Raw genomic sequence first — 17190 nt, 5'->3', positions numbered from 1 at the left:
AATGAAACTTAGGCAGTGCCCTTGGAGAGCAAAGGACGGTGGTGACAACGAGAAGCCAGGCTCAGACTCAGGGAATTGTAAGAGGTGGGTGATGGGCTCTGTTTATTTTAAACGCTGACATCCGCTCCGCCCAGGCCTATTCTTTCCTCCTCCAGAAGGTGCCCCGAATCCCCTGCATGATGGGCATTAATGGGGCTACCTCGTGGCCGCAGCCAATGCCTACCTTGGACTTGACAGCCAGGATGATCTTGGGCAAGGCCACGACCAGGCACTTGAGGGCGATGGTGACGTACTTCAGCACGAAGTCTGCGATGCCCACAATCCACAGCAGGTCGAAGAAGTCCAGTGTCTCCAGGTTGGGCTTCAGGAATATGAGGCTGGTGGGGGTTGGAGGGAGAGAGTCAGGATGCTCACTTAGGATCCCGGACCCTTGGAAGCTCTTTCTACTCACTCTGGGAGCTTTGTGAATATAACCTGTAGAAAGAGCACTGAACGGGGAGTCAGATATCTGTGTCCTGTTTCTGAATTTGCTACTAAGTTGCTGTGTGACCTCAGGTAGGTATCTTAACCTCTCTGAGCCTCAGTTCCCCTGAAGGCTATGCAATAAGATTGGCCAGGAGCCTCATCAGTTAGGGTTTCCTCCAGTTTTATGAGTCCACCACAGGCTTCATAAGAGGAAGCAAAGGGGAGGCAGGCAGGTAAGCTGGCCAGCACGACATACGGAGGAGAGAAATTGATGTGCAGACACTGTGCTAAGCTACTTACTCACTGTACCCCACTGTCCTCCACAGTGGGCACTGCTTATTCCCAATTTATAAATGAGGCACAGAAGGTTGGAGAGGTGAAGTAAGTTGCATGAAAAACATACGGGCATTAATATCATACCCGAGTTTGAATCCGGTTTTCTCTATTTATTGGACCCTGGGCAAATAATGTCATCTCTGTAAGCCTCAGTGTTTTCACGTGCAACATGGGACTCGTTCCCTCCTTCATAGTGTCATTGGTGGAATTCAGGAGAACAGACGTACGACAGACCCGGCCGTGCAGCAGTGATAATAACAGCAACCCACGAGGTAGGTACTATTTAATCTGCCCCATTTTGCACATGAGCAAACAGAGGCACAGAAAGATAAAGTAACGTGCACAAGGTCCTACAGATACTAAGGGACAGAGGTAGATTCAGACCCAGGTATCCCGGCTATAGTTCGTGCTTTTCCATCTGTATCCACAGCGGCGCGACTCAGAGTATGTAAACCCGTTCTACCCATTTGGGACGAGGTAAGTTTACACTCAGTTCCTGTACTTCCCTTGTTAAATACAGACATCAAGCCATTCTCAAACTGCCACCGGTCCATGGACCACACTCTGAGTAGCACTGCTTTCTACCCCCAGAGGATGATGAAGTTATTTATAATAACAACGTAAGAGCTAAAATATCTTGGCTGCTTACATCATCATGCTGGCCTCTTCTATACACTTTACATGTCTTAACTCATTTCATTTTCCTACCTCTAGGAGGCAGGCACTGTGATTATTCCAATCTGAGCTGGGGAAGGGGGAGCCCTAAGAGGTACAGTCGCCTGCGCACAGCTCTTGGCTAGAACGGGAGCCAGAACAGGAACCAGCAGCCAAACTGTGCTTGTCCACTCACTTTTCCTCCTGCTGGATTACAAGCTCTGAGCAAAGGCTACACCAAGTCCTCTCTGTCCACTATAAAGTAAGGACCGGTGCACACAGCCCAGCACAGATGCTTTCTGAATGCTTCTGACATACTCTGCTGGGCTGGCAGGAAGTGGTGCAAACTGGGATTGCTTATTATAGCCTCCCAGGAATGAACTGGTCTGTTTTTTTTTTTCTTTTAAGTTTACTTATTAGAGGAGGGGGGGAGGGAGGGGCAGACAGAGAGAGAGAGAGAGAGAGAGAGAGAGAATCCCAAGCAGGCTCTGCACTGTCAGTGCAGAGCCTGAAGCGGGGCTCGATCCCATGAACCATGAGATCATGACCTGAGCAGAAATCAAGAGTCAGATGTTTAACAGACTGAGCCACCCAGCTGCCCCAAACTGGTCTGGTTTTTACTTTTATTTAAAAAAAATCAATTTCTATTTATAATAAAGTGTCTCAAACAGCTAGAGTAGGGCAAAATCAATAAAAACAATCAGGGGCGCCTGGGTGGCTCAGTCGTTAAGTGTCTGACTTCGGCTCAGGTCGTGATCTCGAGGTCCATGAATCTGAGCCCTGCGTTGGGCTCTGTGCTGACAGCTTGGAGCCTGCTTTGGATTCTGTGTCTTCCCCTCTCTCTCTGCCCCCCACCCCCGCTCACATGTTGTCTCTCTCCCAAAAATAAATAAACGTTAAAAAATAAATAAACAAATGAAAATAATCTATTTTGGCAATCTTACCCGATACCCTCTGTGTCCTTTCACGTTCTAGCCTTGCCTCTAGAGGACGCCTCGCGTCCAGGTTTGAGTGGCCCTCTGTGTTACAATCCAGGGAGAGTCTGGCAGCCCCAGGTGCCCTTTGCCTCTGCTCCTGTCCCTCCTGGGATCTTGGGCTGGTTAACTGACTTCTACACTCTGCTTCTCTGTTACGCTTCTTTGATGGCAATACATTAAGATCTGCCTTCCACTCATCTCAGAGACACCAGCTGGTCTCAGATTCATCTGTCTGGGTTTTAGTTCACCATTTAGGGGATTTTTCTTGTTTTGGCTTTTGAAGGAGGGGTGGGACCGAAGTGTTTTTGTAGAATTGATCACTAAATCCACTTATTTCTAACTACCCTATAAACTTTCATGGACTGATGTATTTTATTATCAGTTTCCCTCCTCGTTAGGCACCACCACCAACAGGTACATTTATTATAAAAGGTAATTTATTATAAAAGAATACTATCAATCAGGATAGGATTATGACATATCAATGTTTCCGTTTACCCAGTACTTTTCATGCACTATAGCATTGGGCCTTCCTAACAATTAGCCTGTCAGGTGGATAAAGCAAGAATAACCTGGTCCTGGTTCTACCAATGAGGAAACAGGGCGAAGCCTAAGGAGGTTCCATCATTTGCCAAAGGTGGTGAAGTGGAAGGACGCTGGTCATCAGACTGCAAATCCTAGGAAGATTCAGTCTTGCTGGTAAGGGCCGCCTACCAGGACTAAGACTCATTAGGAAAAACTTCATTACGCCTCAGTTTCCTCACCCGTGAAATGGGGCCATCAATACCCTGCTGGGTCACTGAGAGGGTAAAATAAGGTGATGCCTATGGGTATCAAACACATAGACCATTGACATCATTACGGAAGGGGTTCAGCTTTGTTGCTTTTCTCCTAAGCTTCTCTCTCCCTCTCTCTTTCTGTGCTGCCAGTTTGACTCAGCTCTGGTTTGATGGGAGCATGGAGGTCTGAGCCTGCGAATGTGATCATGCCCAGAGAATGGCATGAGCTGGAAATTCATCCAAGATTCTGGGAAACTCCACCTCCTCCACCCTCCACCCATCAGGACCTTGATATTCTGGGCCAGACAATAACGCATTGTGTGTGATGAGTGTTGATGCCTTAAAACTAACTCTCCAAATAGCTTTTATGGGGTGGCTACAGAAAGTGGGGAAACTTCCCATTCCTCAAAGTCCATTTTTAAAACAGATGTACATGATTTGAAAGCTTGGCTGGAGTTTCAACCCAGTCCTACAGGTCTTTACTGGCTGACCCTCCCCCACCTCCCCACTGTGTGGTTACTAGAAAACGTAAAATCATACACATGGCTTGCGGTGTATTTCTACTAGAGAGCTCTGCTCTGGCATGCATGTATACAAGAGGGTGGAATTTAAAGGTTACGTGACACAGAGCCACTGCACTGTTCCCAAGTGAAGGAGTTGTGTGTCCCAAGCAAAGTGCCCCCCACTTTCCCACTAGGGGTCAGAACCCCTCCCCTGCTCACCTGTTGTACAGCTGTTGGGAACTGAATGTATAGAGCACGTATAGGGTGTTTCCTGCCAGAAAGGCCAAGATCCACAAGATGACCAGCACCGATCTCTTCTCCTGGAGACAAAACAAGAGATTTGTAGGGATGCTGCAATGCCAAAGGTGCACATGGCAAAACATTCCAGAATGTTCTCTGACAAGTGCCAATTTCCCCCTTTCTCAAAGGTTTGGAAGAAGCAGGGCTGATGGTGAAGGGAAGGGTGCTGGAATCTTCCCATCCCACTGGAACCCAAGGGGTGGTCACAGAGAAGGTGACAGAAATGTGGAAACATGGGGTGCCCGGGTGGCTCAGTCGGTTAAGCATCTGACTCTTGATTTTGGCTTAAGTCATGATCTCATGGTCATGAGACTGAGCCCTGCCTCAGGCTCTGTGCTGGGCATAGAGCCTGCTTAAGATTCTCTCTATATGATTCTCTCTCTATATATATCTCCCCCCCAGTCCCCCCCCCCCCCACAAAATGTAGAAACCTGCTATGTGAAAAGGCAGGAAGGCACTACAGTTAGCAGAAGATTCTGGAGATGGACGGCCTGGGTTCAAACCCTTCGTCTATAATCAGAGGGATGGGCAAGTTACCGAAACTCTCTGCATTTCCCTCTCCTCATCTGGAAAATGGGTATATACTGTGTCTCCACAACAGAGTTGTGAGAATTGACGTGAACGAAATGCTCAGAACAGTGCTGTATGCAGTAAATGTTAGTTCACATTTAGTGTAAAGAACTGAGGCACAGAGAAGGTAAAGAGCTCTTGCTCAAGGGCACTTGTTTGAGGTCTCTGTGCCCTCATTTGAGGATGGGAGTTTTGCTAAGGATTAAGTAAAGTTTTAAAGGTAAACATTCAGTCTACCATGGATTCATGTTTCAGGCTCAGTGAATGGTAGGACTATTATTCAGACTTTACAACCCAGCAATAGATTCAGATCTACAGGTTGGCAAGTTCCGCTCCCACTTTTTCTAGGACTTCTGGGCTACTATCCTGGCCTGGCCATTCAATACAGGGTCACAGTTATAGGGTTAGATTCAAGTTTGTACACGAGGCCATCAAAGACTCTGCCCAAGTCATCCCTGCTTCTCTCTCCAACCTCATTTCTTTTTTTAGAAAAAAAAAATTTTTTAATGCTTATTCATTTTTGAGAGAGAGACAGAGCATTAGCGGAGGAGGGGCAGAGAGAGAGGGAGGCACAGAATCCAAAGCAGGCTTCAGGCTCCAAGCTGTCAGCCCAGAGTCTGATGCGGGGCTCGAACTCATGAACTATGACATCATATGAACTATGAAGTCGGACGTTTAACTGACTGAGCCACCCAGGCGCCCCTCTTTTTTTTTTTTTCAATTTTTTTTATTTTGGGGGAGGGAGAGAGAGAGAGAGAGAGCGGGAGTGGGGGAGGGCAGAGAGAGAGGGAGACACAGAATCCGAAGCAGGCTCCAGGCTCTGAGCTGTCGGCATAGAGCCCAACATGGGGCTCGAACTCAGGATCCATGAGATCATGACCTGAGCCAAAGTCAGATGCTCAACCAACTGAGCCACGCAGGTGCCCCTCTCCAGCCGCATTTCTGATGAGTCCCCAGGAAGACGAGAAGGAAAACCTACTTGGTTTCCTATTTCCCAGCAGCTTCTCCAGCTGAGAGCGATCCCAAGGAATTTGTGGAGAAGGCACAGAGTAGGGTGCATGCATTCTGGGGAGACATGCACACAGACCCCTGTGCTGCTGACTCTCAAAAGCTCATCTTTTCCTGGATCAGGGTGGCTGTGTTGCTGGAATCAGATGAGGTCATAACTCTCTCAGTGTAACCTTCCCTGCGGTTTTGGTAAATGCTCCACTGTCTCCAGACACAGATCAGTGCTCCGTGCACGGTTACAAAACACATTTCCATAGAGTAGACAAAATAAATGCATCTGCATCCACCCATTATTCCAGGCGTGGTCAAGGTTAATGACCCTAGAAACCACCTCCAACCAACCCACGGCTCTTATCAATGTGAATAATCTACTCAGCAGCCCTTCTTACTCCAATAAATAATGGATTCCAGTCTAATCCTCCTGTAAATCCAAACCAAAGGAGGAATACAAAGAGAGAATTAGCAATGCCCTGGGAAGCCAAACTCTGAAGGACAAAGAGGAGAGTTCTCTAGCAGTAAGTTGATATTTCTAAACTTACTGAGGGTCATGCAGAATCTGTTTTGCAGAAAATATGTACAGATGGGCAAAACATCACCTGTGTCTTCATAGGGCTCAAGGATCCCTGCCTGGAATGCCTATCGATGGATACAGGCACTCTTTTGCCCCCTAAAATGTAAGCCAAGGCACCACTTGGATGTTACTGCATTAACAGAGACAGCCAGTCCTAAAAGTGCCCCACTGTGGCGTTGATCAACCTGCTGTTCTAACAGCAGCAGAAAGGGGTGTGCATGAGGAAGAGGAGACCAAGGGTGATGAGGAAGCTATGGCCCCATGCCCAACCCTGGGCCTCAACATGCTCATGAGTCAAATGGAGACCGAGCTGCCCTCATAGAGGCCCAGATGCTTCTGAGAAAGACCCAGAGAAGGGTCAGGGAGGATGGTGGCTGTTCTGGGATCACGTGCACCGCAGAAGGGGCATGCTGGTTACGAGCAGCTCAGTTAAACGTTGCCTCTACGGAAGGCCCTGTGCTAAATGCCTAGGCACTATCTCATTTGAATGGTTCATCTTCTAGGGCGGCACCTGGGACTGAGATCACCAAGGTAACCTATCCAAGGGCCTGTGTGCAGGTGGCTGGAGAAGCTGGGATATCAGCCTGGGGTGAGCACAGCCTGTGGGCCCAAGGCCCCGGTTCAGCCTGACGCCACCACTTTCACGGACCGTGTGACCTCGTACGCCAGGCACGTAGTGTCCCTGAGCCATCGTTTCCTCACTGGGAAAATGAGGTAAGAACGATTCTGCCTCCCTCCTGGGCTGCCGGGACAAATCTGCAAGATGAGCTGTGCCGTCTGCCCAGCTCTGCGCTGGGCGTGGTTAGCGCCAAGCGGATATTAGATGGCAATTCTGGATGATGCTGGTGTGAAGCTGGAACGCCGGTGGGATGGCCTTAACCGTGAGAGAAGCCAGGCAGATGAGGGTGCCGTGGGCAGGCGTGGGGGCGAGACGCTGCTGTCAGAAAGGTTGGGAGAAAGATGGCAGGCGATGTGTCCGGGGGGGACAGGCGGAAGAACAGCCTCTCACAGGCCTCCCGTAGGTGTCCCCGTCCTCATCCCTGTAACCTGTGGATATGTCCGCTTACATGGCAAAGGGCATTTAGGTTGCTAACCAGCTAGCCCCGAGATGGGGAGAGACTCCAGGACTGTCCAGCTGGGGCTGATGTAATCACAAGAGTCCCTAAGAGTGGAAGAGGAGACAGAAGGAGAAGGGACTAGGGGCAGGTGGGCACAGAGGTGGCACTTTGGTTGCTGGCTCAAAGGAGGAAGAAAGGGGCCATGAGCCAACCCTAGCACCTGGGAAAGGCAAGGCAAGGGGATCACCTCTGAACCCTCTGGAAAGAACAGTTGTGTTGACACGTGACCCTCACCTGGAGAGACCCACTTCAGACTTGCGATCCACAGAACTATAAGGGGGTAGATCTGTATCGTTTTAAGCCGCTGGGTTTGTAGTCACGCGTTACAGCAACCTCGGAGACTAACTCGCCAGGTGACTCACCTTCAGAGAGACCTGTTCTCGCAGCGTGGAGTTGGCATAGGCAAAGGTGCTGGCCATCCCGATGCACACGGCAATGCCTGCGGGACAGACGAGGGTCTGACACCACCCACTTAGACGCATCGGGCCTGGCCCTAGCTTACTGGGGACCGTGAGCAACATTAAAAGGTCACTACCCTCTATTGCTTCACACCCACCAAGCAGCAAATTTTCTGCTGGACACATGCCAAGCTCCCCAGCACAGAGGAAGAAACAGGCTCAGAGAAGGTGACTGACTTGTCCCAGGTCGACGGAGCTGGTCAACCAGGACTGGAACCCAGGACTCACTCAGAATCCCATAATCCTAAGCACCGTTAGCACCGTGCACCATGGAGACCTCTGCTGCCTTGCCCTGGCACTCGGGGTGAACCCCTCCTGCCCCCGACCCGGCAGGTGAAGCCCCCGGTTGACACACCTGGGACCCGCTGGACTCACCGAGCTTGTGCTGGAAGCACACTTTGGCCAGGAGGATCAGGATGAAGGGCAGGCCTTTCTGGAGCCAGCAGACCACGGCCTTCAGCTCGGACAGGGCAGGGGCGGGCGTCCCTGGCTGCTCGTCGCCCCCCTCGTCGGAGTGAGCGCGGTGGTCCCCACCCACGTGCTGCAGCAGCGAGCTCCCGCGGTGGCCGCCATGATGGAAGTGATGGAGGGGCTGGCGGTGGTGGTAGGTGCCCCCCTCGCCCCGGCCCCCGCCCTCCTCCCTGGACGCTGGCATCTGGATGAACACGTCCCCTCCTCCGGCCGATGCCCCCAGCACCAGGCTGGATGGGAATGGGGCGGTGGGGAGGCTGCTGGCAGGGAGGCCGGGGAGGCCGGAGAAGAGTGCAGGTGGGGAGGCCGCCTCTGCCTTCAGACTCTCAAAGACGCCGCCTTCATCCACGCTCGCCTCGGAGCTGAGCGCTTGGCTGCGATTTCTGGGCCAGGAGGGAAGAGAGAGCCCCACCAAGTCAGAGAGATAAGCACCCCAGTGGAGGATGGGTGGGGGGGTACAAATAACAGTACCAATATTGTTACAGGCTGAATCGTGTCCTGTGTTGCAGCCCTAACCTCCGGGACCTCAGAAAGTGGCTGTACTTGAAGACATGGTCTTTGTAGGGGTGATTAAGTTAAAATGACGTCATTAGGTTGGGTCCTGATCCAATAGGACTAGTGTCTTTATCATTATTTTTTTTTAATGTTTATTTATTTTTGAAGGAGAGAGAGAGAGAGAGAGACAGAGCATGAGCAGGAAGGGGCAGAGAGAGAGACACAGAATCCGAAGCAGGCTCCAGGCTCCAAACCGTCAGCACAGAGCCCAACGTGGGGCTCGAACTCATGAGCTGTGAGATCATGACCTGACCAAAGTCGGACACCCAACCGACTGAGCCAAACAGGCGCCCCATGACTAGTGTCTTTACATGAGGAGATTAGGACACAGACACACAGGGAAGACCCCGTGAGGACAAAGGGAGGAGGAGGCCATCCACAAGCCAAAGACAGAGTTTCAGAAGAAACTGACCCTGTCCACACCTTGATCTTGGACTTCTAGCTTCCAGAACTGTGAGACAATAAATTGCTAATTTTTTTTAAGTTTATTTATTTATTTTCAGACAGAGAGAGAGAGAGAGAGAGAGAGAGGAGAGAGAGAGGAGACAGAGAGAGAGAGAGAGAGAGAATGAGAATGAGAGGGATAGGGGCAGAGAGAGAGAGGGGAAACAGAGAGAATCCCAAGCCCCAACTTGGGGCTTGAACTCACAGACCTGTGAGATCATGACCTGCGCCAAAATCAAGAGTCTGATGCTCAAATGACTGAGCCACTCAGGCACCCAAGTGAATCCCTAATGTTTAAGCCACCCAGCATGTGGTACCTTGTCACAGAAGCCGTGTAAAACTAACACAATAATAATAGCAGTAGGGGCATAACATTTATTGAAAATGTACTGTGTGCCACTTTTCTAAGGGCTCCTCATGGATTATATCATTAAACCTTCCAACCAACCCCATGAATTAGGTACTAATAATACCCCCATCTGACAGATCAAGAAACCAAGGCACAGAGAAAGTTACATGTCCTGAGCCACATAGTTGGTAAGAGACAGAACAAGAGAGATTCAACTAGCTAACTCCAGAGTCTACTTTCTCAACCTCTATAGTTTACAGAAAAGCTAGCACAGAATCTATGATCCCAGAATCCAGATTCCAGAATCTATGAACCTCAGGAACTCAGAGACCCCTGGCCCTATAATCTTCAATGACTCCCAGTTTCCAAGAGGGCCCAGCCTCTTGGTCACTGGCTGGTATTTGGAGAGCAACACACAGTATTAGAAGTAAAGTAAAGAAGAATCAAGAGAGAAGCCCGCGTTCAAACTCCAGCTCCACCCTTCCTAAAGATTTTTTTTTTTTTTTTAACGTTTGTTTATTTTTGAGAAAGAGAGAGTGAGCGAGGGAGGGGGAGAGGGAGACAGAAGATCCTAAGCAGGCTCTGTGCTGAGAGCAGAGAGCCCAACATGGGGCTGGAAGTCACAAACCGTGAGATCATGACCTGAGCTGAAGTTGGACGCTTAACCGGCTGAGCCACCCAGGTGCCCCTCACCCTTCCTAGAGGTCTTACCAACCCTGCACTGTTTTCTCACCTGAAAAATGGCATAAACATCATCCATCCATACAACTCCTGTGGGATCAAATTTAGAACATCCTTTTCAATGTACCTAGCACATAGTAGGTGCTCAATACATGGGGATGATTACCTCTAATCCCTAGGGAAAGACCCCCAGGGCCAACTGCCCTCTCTAGTTCCAAACAAAGCTTGCTGTATTGGAATCCAGCAAAGGATTCTGTGGTTTTTTCAAAGTCATCACTAGAGGAGCAGAGAGCCCAGAATAATTACCCCATAAGAATGGAGAGACCCCCGAACTGGGTACATTTTCCATGATCACGAGGACCTGGAGTTCTGGATGTCTTCTGTCTTGGGCTTGTCTTCTTTTCAAATGGGACCATTTGAAATTCAGTCTACACCACAGATATAAGTGGAGCTGATTTGCTATATGTGCATGTGTCGGGGGGAGGAGTGAAGAGCCTCCCTCCCCTTCCCTCCCTTCTCTCACCCTGCAGTAGGGCCCCCGAGGCACCTCCCAGACCCCTATGGTACTTAAAATACACCATGACCTTCTTGAATGTGAGAGCTGAGTCTCATTCATTCTCTGGACCCCACAACCCAGGGCACACAGTAGGCACCTAATCAATGTGTGCAAGCTATCATCCAGGCACATCACACTAGACTCTGTATAATCTCCTGTCCACTCAAGAGACCAGGATGCTTTTTAAAAAACACATAGATGATTATTTCCCACTAAAAGAGCTTCCCATTCTAAACTTCCTGCAGGCACAGATAAACACCCTCTTCGGACAGGGGCTAATGTCATTCCTCTTTTACGGATAAAGAAACAGACTCAGAGCTTCCGAAAAATACAGGTGCCTGAGACCCTGTGTTAACCAACTGAATCAAAACCTTTGGAGGTGGGCCCTGACATCACTAGTCCCTGACAGCCCTCCAGGTGATTCTAATGGTCACTCAGCACTGGGAATAGCACTTTAGACAGGGCCCTGCTCCAAGAGGTCAAACGTCATGATTGTTTGTTCCTACTGTCTCTCTCCTGCCCAGCACAAATGCACCTGGCACACAGAGCACGCTCAAAAAATACTGTTTGAAGTAATGACCGAATGAACATACTAAAGGCTCTGAGAAGGCCTGCAACTGCATTAAAATTTTTGATTTTGTTGAAACTTCGTGTTGCCCAACCTTATTTGACCATTGAATTCTTTAAACTATTCACATCTTATAGGACACTTGTGAAACCCAGCAGGGGAAATGCTGACCTGGAGAAATCTCAGGGTTGGCGTCTCTGGCTCCACAAACTTGACCTGGGGGGAAAGTTATAAACCCACCCCATGGCCCATCCCTGCTGGCTCCAAAACCCAAGAGATGTATGGTCTTACTACCTGGGCTCGGGATAACATTAAAGTAATATTAATAACAACAACAACAACAGACACCATGGCTATGACCCTCAAGGGGCCATGAGCTTTTTCTGCACTTCAAGAAACTGAGCTCAGAAAGCAGGAGTTCTGGCAGGTGCCCATGCTGACCCACATAGGGGCCAAGCTTTCTCCCCCATCGGGCCATGGAAAGCCTTCCTGGCCCCCTGTGAGCTCACCAGCCTGGAGTTCACTGGGCTCAGGGGCCTGCAGTACAATCAGGGAAGACTCAACCCACCAAGGAGCTTTTTATAGCTGGCCTCCATTCCCTGGGCCTCTCCCCGGTATCCAGCCGAGATTTCAGCCTAAATGGGGAAGAATATTCCTTGGAGGGCAGAGGCTTCCAACTTAACCACTTAGGGCCCAGAATGTGAGGCGGCCCAGGAGAAGTAGGTCCACCCAGATAGGAGGCAGTCGTAATGCGGTGACTGAAAGCATAGACTATGGTGGGCAATGGACTAGGGCCTGCTGCTTCCTGGCTGTGTGACTTCTGGTAATTTACTTCCCCTCTCTGAGCCTCAGTTTCTTATCTGTAAGAACAGTGATAAAAATAGTCCTGACCTCGTCAGGAGGGGACGAGGGTGAGGGGACCTCACCCTCTGTGAGGGTGGCACAGGGTAGGCACACAACACACCGTGGCCGTTGTTTTTCTGCTGTGGTCTCTGCCCCCAAAGACCTCATGGTTCACTTGACAGCAGATGGCAATTGTGTCTTCAGAGGCTAGGACAGCTCCAAGAGGCACGCTTATTACGCGCTGGATACCGTGTTCCTGCATTTTCATGCTCATTCACTCATTCAGAAACAACCCTGAGTTTTATTATCCAGACTTTATGGATGGGGAAACCGAGGCTCGGGGGTGAAGTTGCTTGCCAAAGGCACTGTAGGTGCAAAATGGCTAAGCTGGGGTTTTGGCTAAGGGTCGTCTGACTTCACGTCACTGCTCTTCCTGGCAGAACAGGCAGGCTTGATGCAAAACTCAGTCTTAATGGGACCAGTTAATACTCTTTGGGATTCTGTAGTCAACCTTGGGGTTGTGGGGGACCCAGAATCGGAGGCGAAGGAGGAAAAGTTCAGTTGCCGGCTCCTCGGACGTATGTGCCAGCACAGGGGGAGAGCATCACAATCTAAGAACAGGTCCCCATGGTGTGTACTCTCTTGGATTTCACCAGACAGTAATTCTAGCTCGTGAGGGTTTTAACCGTGTTTTCTTAGATTTTCTTGGTCTATGTGGCCTCTGTTAGAGGGCCAAAGTAACAGCCAAAGTTGTTTGTATCCCCAACCGCTTCCTTATGTGCGTCTGGCACACCCAGCCAATATTTCCCCTGCTCTAAATCCCCAGGGCCAGGTACCAGAAAATTAGAGAACACCGCTATAGCCCAGAGCCTGGTGACATTATTCAAGCTACGCAATCCTAAGCCGTTTCCGCCTGATGCACAATAAAAGCTATGGCCTCTGTTTACTCTTTGCTTCTTTCTGCCTCCTGACTGGTGCTTCCCCACGTGGCCCTGCCTGCTAAGGCGTGTCCCTCTCTCCCAGGAAATGTAAGCAACAGAAATCTTCTTCCACCTCTAGAAGTTAAAACCTATGGGAACAATCTTGGATGCAGTGAGTCAAGTGAATCACCTGTCACACAGGCTTAGGGAATGACCATCAAAGCAAGAACAAGCTGCGATGCATTGAGAAACATATGCCATCACTGGGCAAAGCAGTCTCCCACCAGATCTCCGTTGCTCATCTAACAAATAACCCGAGAAGCAGGTGTCACTCAATCCAGATTTGGAGTTGCCCCTGACGACCCGAGCCCGGAGCCTCCGGGTGGAATGGACCCGGGGGAGGTCTACCTACCTTTCAGGTGGACCGTTATCCGTGTTGCTGCTGTGGCGTCTCTGCATTTTCCTTAAGACCTGAAAGTCAACACATGGAATGAGCTAGCGTCTCTCAACATTCCCATTGCCCGTCAGATTGCCGAGGCAGGTGTAAACAAATATGACTCCTATCTCACATCCCCAGGCCTCTCTCACATTCTGCAAACCCTGTTTGCATCTGTTATGTCATTCAATCCTCCATTCAACATTCGATCCCAGTGAGGAAAGTGTTATCACCCCATTTTGCAGATGAGGATGTTGAGACCCAGGGGTGGAGGGGAGTCTTCACGTGAGAGGAAGCAGTGGACCGTGCAGCAAAGAGGTGTCGGATGACAGGAGGTAAGCAGCGGACTGGCAGTACAAGACATGGCTTCTGGACCGATGCTGCTCCTAATTTGCTGTGTGACCTTGGGCAAATCAGCAACCTCTCTGTGGCCTCAGATTCCCCATCTGAGGATGGGGAATGGGGGGTGGGGGGGTGGGGAGCGGGTGTGGAGTTGCCGAAACCCAAAGCTTCCTTCCAGTCCTCCCGTTTAATAAAGTGGTAATAAGGATGTGAATTCTCCCGGAGACATGTCACCTGGTTCACGGTGAGGAGCCACATGGACTTCAGAACTCCATGTTGATGATGCTTGAGGTGGGCCTTCAGGGCTCCTGATGGGATGTGACCGCTAGAGTCCAGAGAAAGCAAGCCTCTCCCTCCTCTTTCTCTGCAGAGGGATGCACAGGTCACCAGAGCTCATCAGGTTCCAAACCTTGAACGGAACAGAACACTTCAGGGAACAGTCCACGCGATGGCTTGAGCCTGACAATGTCTTAGGGCATCACGGTAGCTCTAAGCGTGTCTCTGGTTAGCCTCTCACTGATCCCTCTTTAGGACTCCTGGGGATGTTATCTCAATGTATTTTGCTCTATTGTCAAACTATGAGTCCTGATTGGGGAACACAGAAAATATGTTTTAGGCCCTCCAATGGCATCACACTGCAACCCAAATAAAATCCAAACTCTTTATGGCCTACAAGTTCGGCCTGATGCAGCCTCACCTGTTTCCAATCTCATTTCCCTCCACTCTTCCTTTAACCGGTTTCCTCCAGCCATACTGGCCTTTTTGTTTCTCATACTTGCTGGCTTGTCCCTGCCTCAGGGCCTCTGTTCTTGCTGTTCTCTCTCCCTCCAATGCTTTTCCTTCTGTCTAGCTCCTCAGGTCATATGTCACCTTCTCCCAGAGGCCTTCTCCTCTCACCCTCCTGACCCACCATGTGCCCTGTCTCATCTTCTTCATAGAACTTACCATTTACTTACATGTCTGCCTATTTATCATCTGTCCTCCATTAGAATGTAAATTCCACAAAAGCAGGCACCCTATGTCTGGTTCACGCCTGTACCTCAGCATCCGGAACACTGCCTAGCACAGAGTTGCACTCAACAAATATTCGAATATTTATTCAACATTTATCTATGGGTCTCAGTTACTTTTTTTGTACACCCCCTTTTCCCTCCCTAGAGAAATAAAAGCCATAGACTTTCCATGAATAGGTTTAGCCCCGAAAAAAGATATATATATACATATATATATATTTTTTTTCATCAGCATCAAAGATGCTAGGTTGAGTACATCATAATTGGTTTTGCATCATTTCCTAATCATGACCACCTTCTTCAGGGGGCAGCATTGGCGTTACTAGGTCAGCTGACTAGGGAGACAATTCAGTGGCTAAGCCTCTCTTCTCTTTTGAAAACTCAGCTAAGAAGTGGGTCAGTATCACCATCTGCACATATGAAGGAATGTTCATTATGTAAATATTTTTCAAGAACTTGCAATGTCACCTTAACGCCCCCTCCCAAAGACGCCCCCCCCCCCACCATCACTTGCAAATCCTTGGGGGAAAAAATACAGCTCCCAAAGTTTCCATTCACGAATTTGACACAGCTTCCAAAATCACATGTGCAAGAGTCTACTTTGAGATGCTCGCTCAATTTTGAGGGGCTTCAGGTTCTCTGTTGGAAGCAGGCCACACGTAATTATTCCTATACTGAATTCCAGAACAAAATTCTGCATGTGGGATGCATCTGAATGACTGAATGAAACGTCTCTTAACCTTCTGTTCCATTCATTGTTCTACATCCCCATGAAGAATTACCCTGAGATTTTTCAGTATATGCTTCGTTTTCAGTTGCGCCCCCGGGGCCGTTACATGCACCGAAATGCACGCGAGAGCATCTCCTGCGTTACATGCACTGGAAAGAGGCAGGTGCACTTTGGGAAAAAAGCCGCTAGCGTCTCTCATTTCTGCAACCAACGTTCAGCATAAAACGCCCTAGGACTGCAAGGGCAGGAGGCTATACGAACCATCCCCGGAGAAAAAAACCGCGTTCTTTTTACCTGCCCAGACAATTCGGCAATCACAGCGGCATCATTCACGTCCTCCCAAGCCAATCACGCGCGCGGCCCGGGTAGCACGTGACTTCCGAGTGCTTCCGGCCCCTTGTTGGGTTCTCTGTCAGGTAGCCTTAGCCAGGCGCTAAGACCGCGGCGCGGCGCGGCTACTCTTGCTGTGCGCACGCGGTTGCCCGCCCCCTTTTCGGGATTCAGCCAATAGGAGCCCGTCGCTCCTCAGGGACCAATAGCGAGGAGCCGAGCGAGGACGCCTGGCCCCTCCGAGCGGAGCGGAGGCGGGGCGTGGGGAGGGGTCACGTGGGGCGACGCGGGGTGGCTGCCGGGAGCTGGCTGCACCGAACGCCGAGGGGCCGGCGTCCGCCGCGGTTAATGTGTCCGCCGGCCGTATAGGGGCCATGCCGCCCGGGCCCCGGGCCTTCCCCGCTGTGCGCCCCGGCCGCCGCGCCCCGCGTCCGCGCCGGCATGGTGAACCTGGCGGCTATGGTGTGGCGCCGGCTCCTCCGGAAGAGGTGGGTGCTCGCCCTGGTCTTCGGGCTCTCGCTCGTCTACTTCCTCAGCAGCACCTTCAAGCAGGTCAGTGGCTGCCCGCCGCCCTCCCACCTTTGCTCTCCCGGCCGCCTGGTTTCCCCCGGCTTGGGGGGAACCCCCTCTGCAGCCGCGCTGCCAGTGTGTCCGAGAGTCCGGTGCGCTGGGACTGAGGATGGACGAAGGGACCTGCCCATTTCGTTGGTGCCCGGGCGAGAAGGAGCTGCTAGGCTAGGGGTACAGGTGGGACTCGAACCCAGGTGTGTCGGCCCTTAGCTGTGGTTATTACCCTTACTGCTATCAGCGTGCCTTCTACCTGCGGGGTCCAGAGCTTAGAGGGGGCGTGCATTTCTTGTTTCATTCTCCTGGCAGTCCTGAGGGATGGGTGTCTCCAGATTGCAGCGGGGGAAACTGAGGCTCAGAGAGGCAGGGGTGGTAAGAAGCCGAACTGCGAGACCAGAGCTTGCGTGCTTCGCCTGCATTTACTCTGAGGGCTCAGCAGTTCATCCGGGAGACCCAGCAGGACCCACGAGGTAACCTTCTGTGCGTAACTTGGTTGGATGGAATTTTCTTCTTACCTCCCCGTCCCGTTAGTTTTTCTTCCCATGTGAGAATTTCTGGGAGAAAAGGCAGGATGCTTTGGTGAGAAATGCGGCCAAAGCAATTGAAAGTTTGTTCGGACGTCTGCTTTGAGCGTTTGGGTTTTTAG

General features: G+C 50.6%; 2 protein-coding genes across 7 annotated transcripts in view; one reads left to right on the top strand and one right to left on the bottom strand.

Annotated features, from left to right (window-relative positions):
* The window catches only part of RNFT2 (ring finger protein, transmembrane 2), a 68559-nt gene extending 52559 nt beyond the window's left edge, over nt 1-16000 (bottom strand). For both annotated transcript variants that reach the window (XM_007079626.3, XM_042962573.1), the window contains exons 1-7: nt 15942-16000; nt 14139-14313; nt 13539-13597; nt 8115-8593; nt 7644-7720; nt 3934-4034; nt 224-377 (exon numbers count right to left, since the gene is read on the bottom strand). In XM_007079626.3, coding sequence (XP_007079688.2) covers nt 224-377; nt 3934-4034; nt 7644-7720; nt 8115-8593; nt 13539-13597; nt 14139-14162 — 894 coding nt within the window. In that variant the 5' untranslated portion in view covers nt 14163-14313; nt 15942-16000. The remainder of the gene's footprint in view (nt 1-223; nt 378-3933; nt 4035-7643; nt 7721-8114; nt 8594-13538; nt 13598-14138; nt 14314-15941) is intronic.
* A 268-nt stretch (nt 16001-16268) lies between these two features.
* SPRING1 (SREBF pathway regulator in golgi 1) overlaps nt 16269-17190 on the top strand; it is a 28358-nt gene continuing 27436 nt past the window's right edge. For 3 of the 5 annotated variants that reach the window (XM_042962310.1, XM_042962311.1, XM_042962308.1), the window contains exon 1: nt 16269-16465. In XM_042962310.1, coding sequence (XP_042818244.1) covers nt 16352-16465 — 114 coding nt within the window. In that variant the 5' untranslated portion in view covers nt 16269-16351. Of the gene's footprint in view, nt 16530-17190 lie in introns of all 5 variants that reach the window. The other 2 variants (XM_042962312.1, XM_042962309.1) reach the window with 2 other exon arrangements.

This window comes from Panthera tigris, chromosome D3 (assembly GCF_018350195.1).
Source record: "Panthera tigris isolate Pti1 chromosome D3, P.tigris_Pti1_mat1.1, whole genome shotgun sequence".
In the NCBI taxonomy this organism is placed as follows: Eukaryota; Metazoa; Chordata; class Mammalia; order Carnivora; family Felidae; genus Panthera; species Panthera tigris.
The sequence above is the reverse complement of the archived record's forward strand: the minus strand, read 5'-3'. Positions and strand labels throughout refer to the sequence as shown.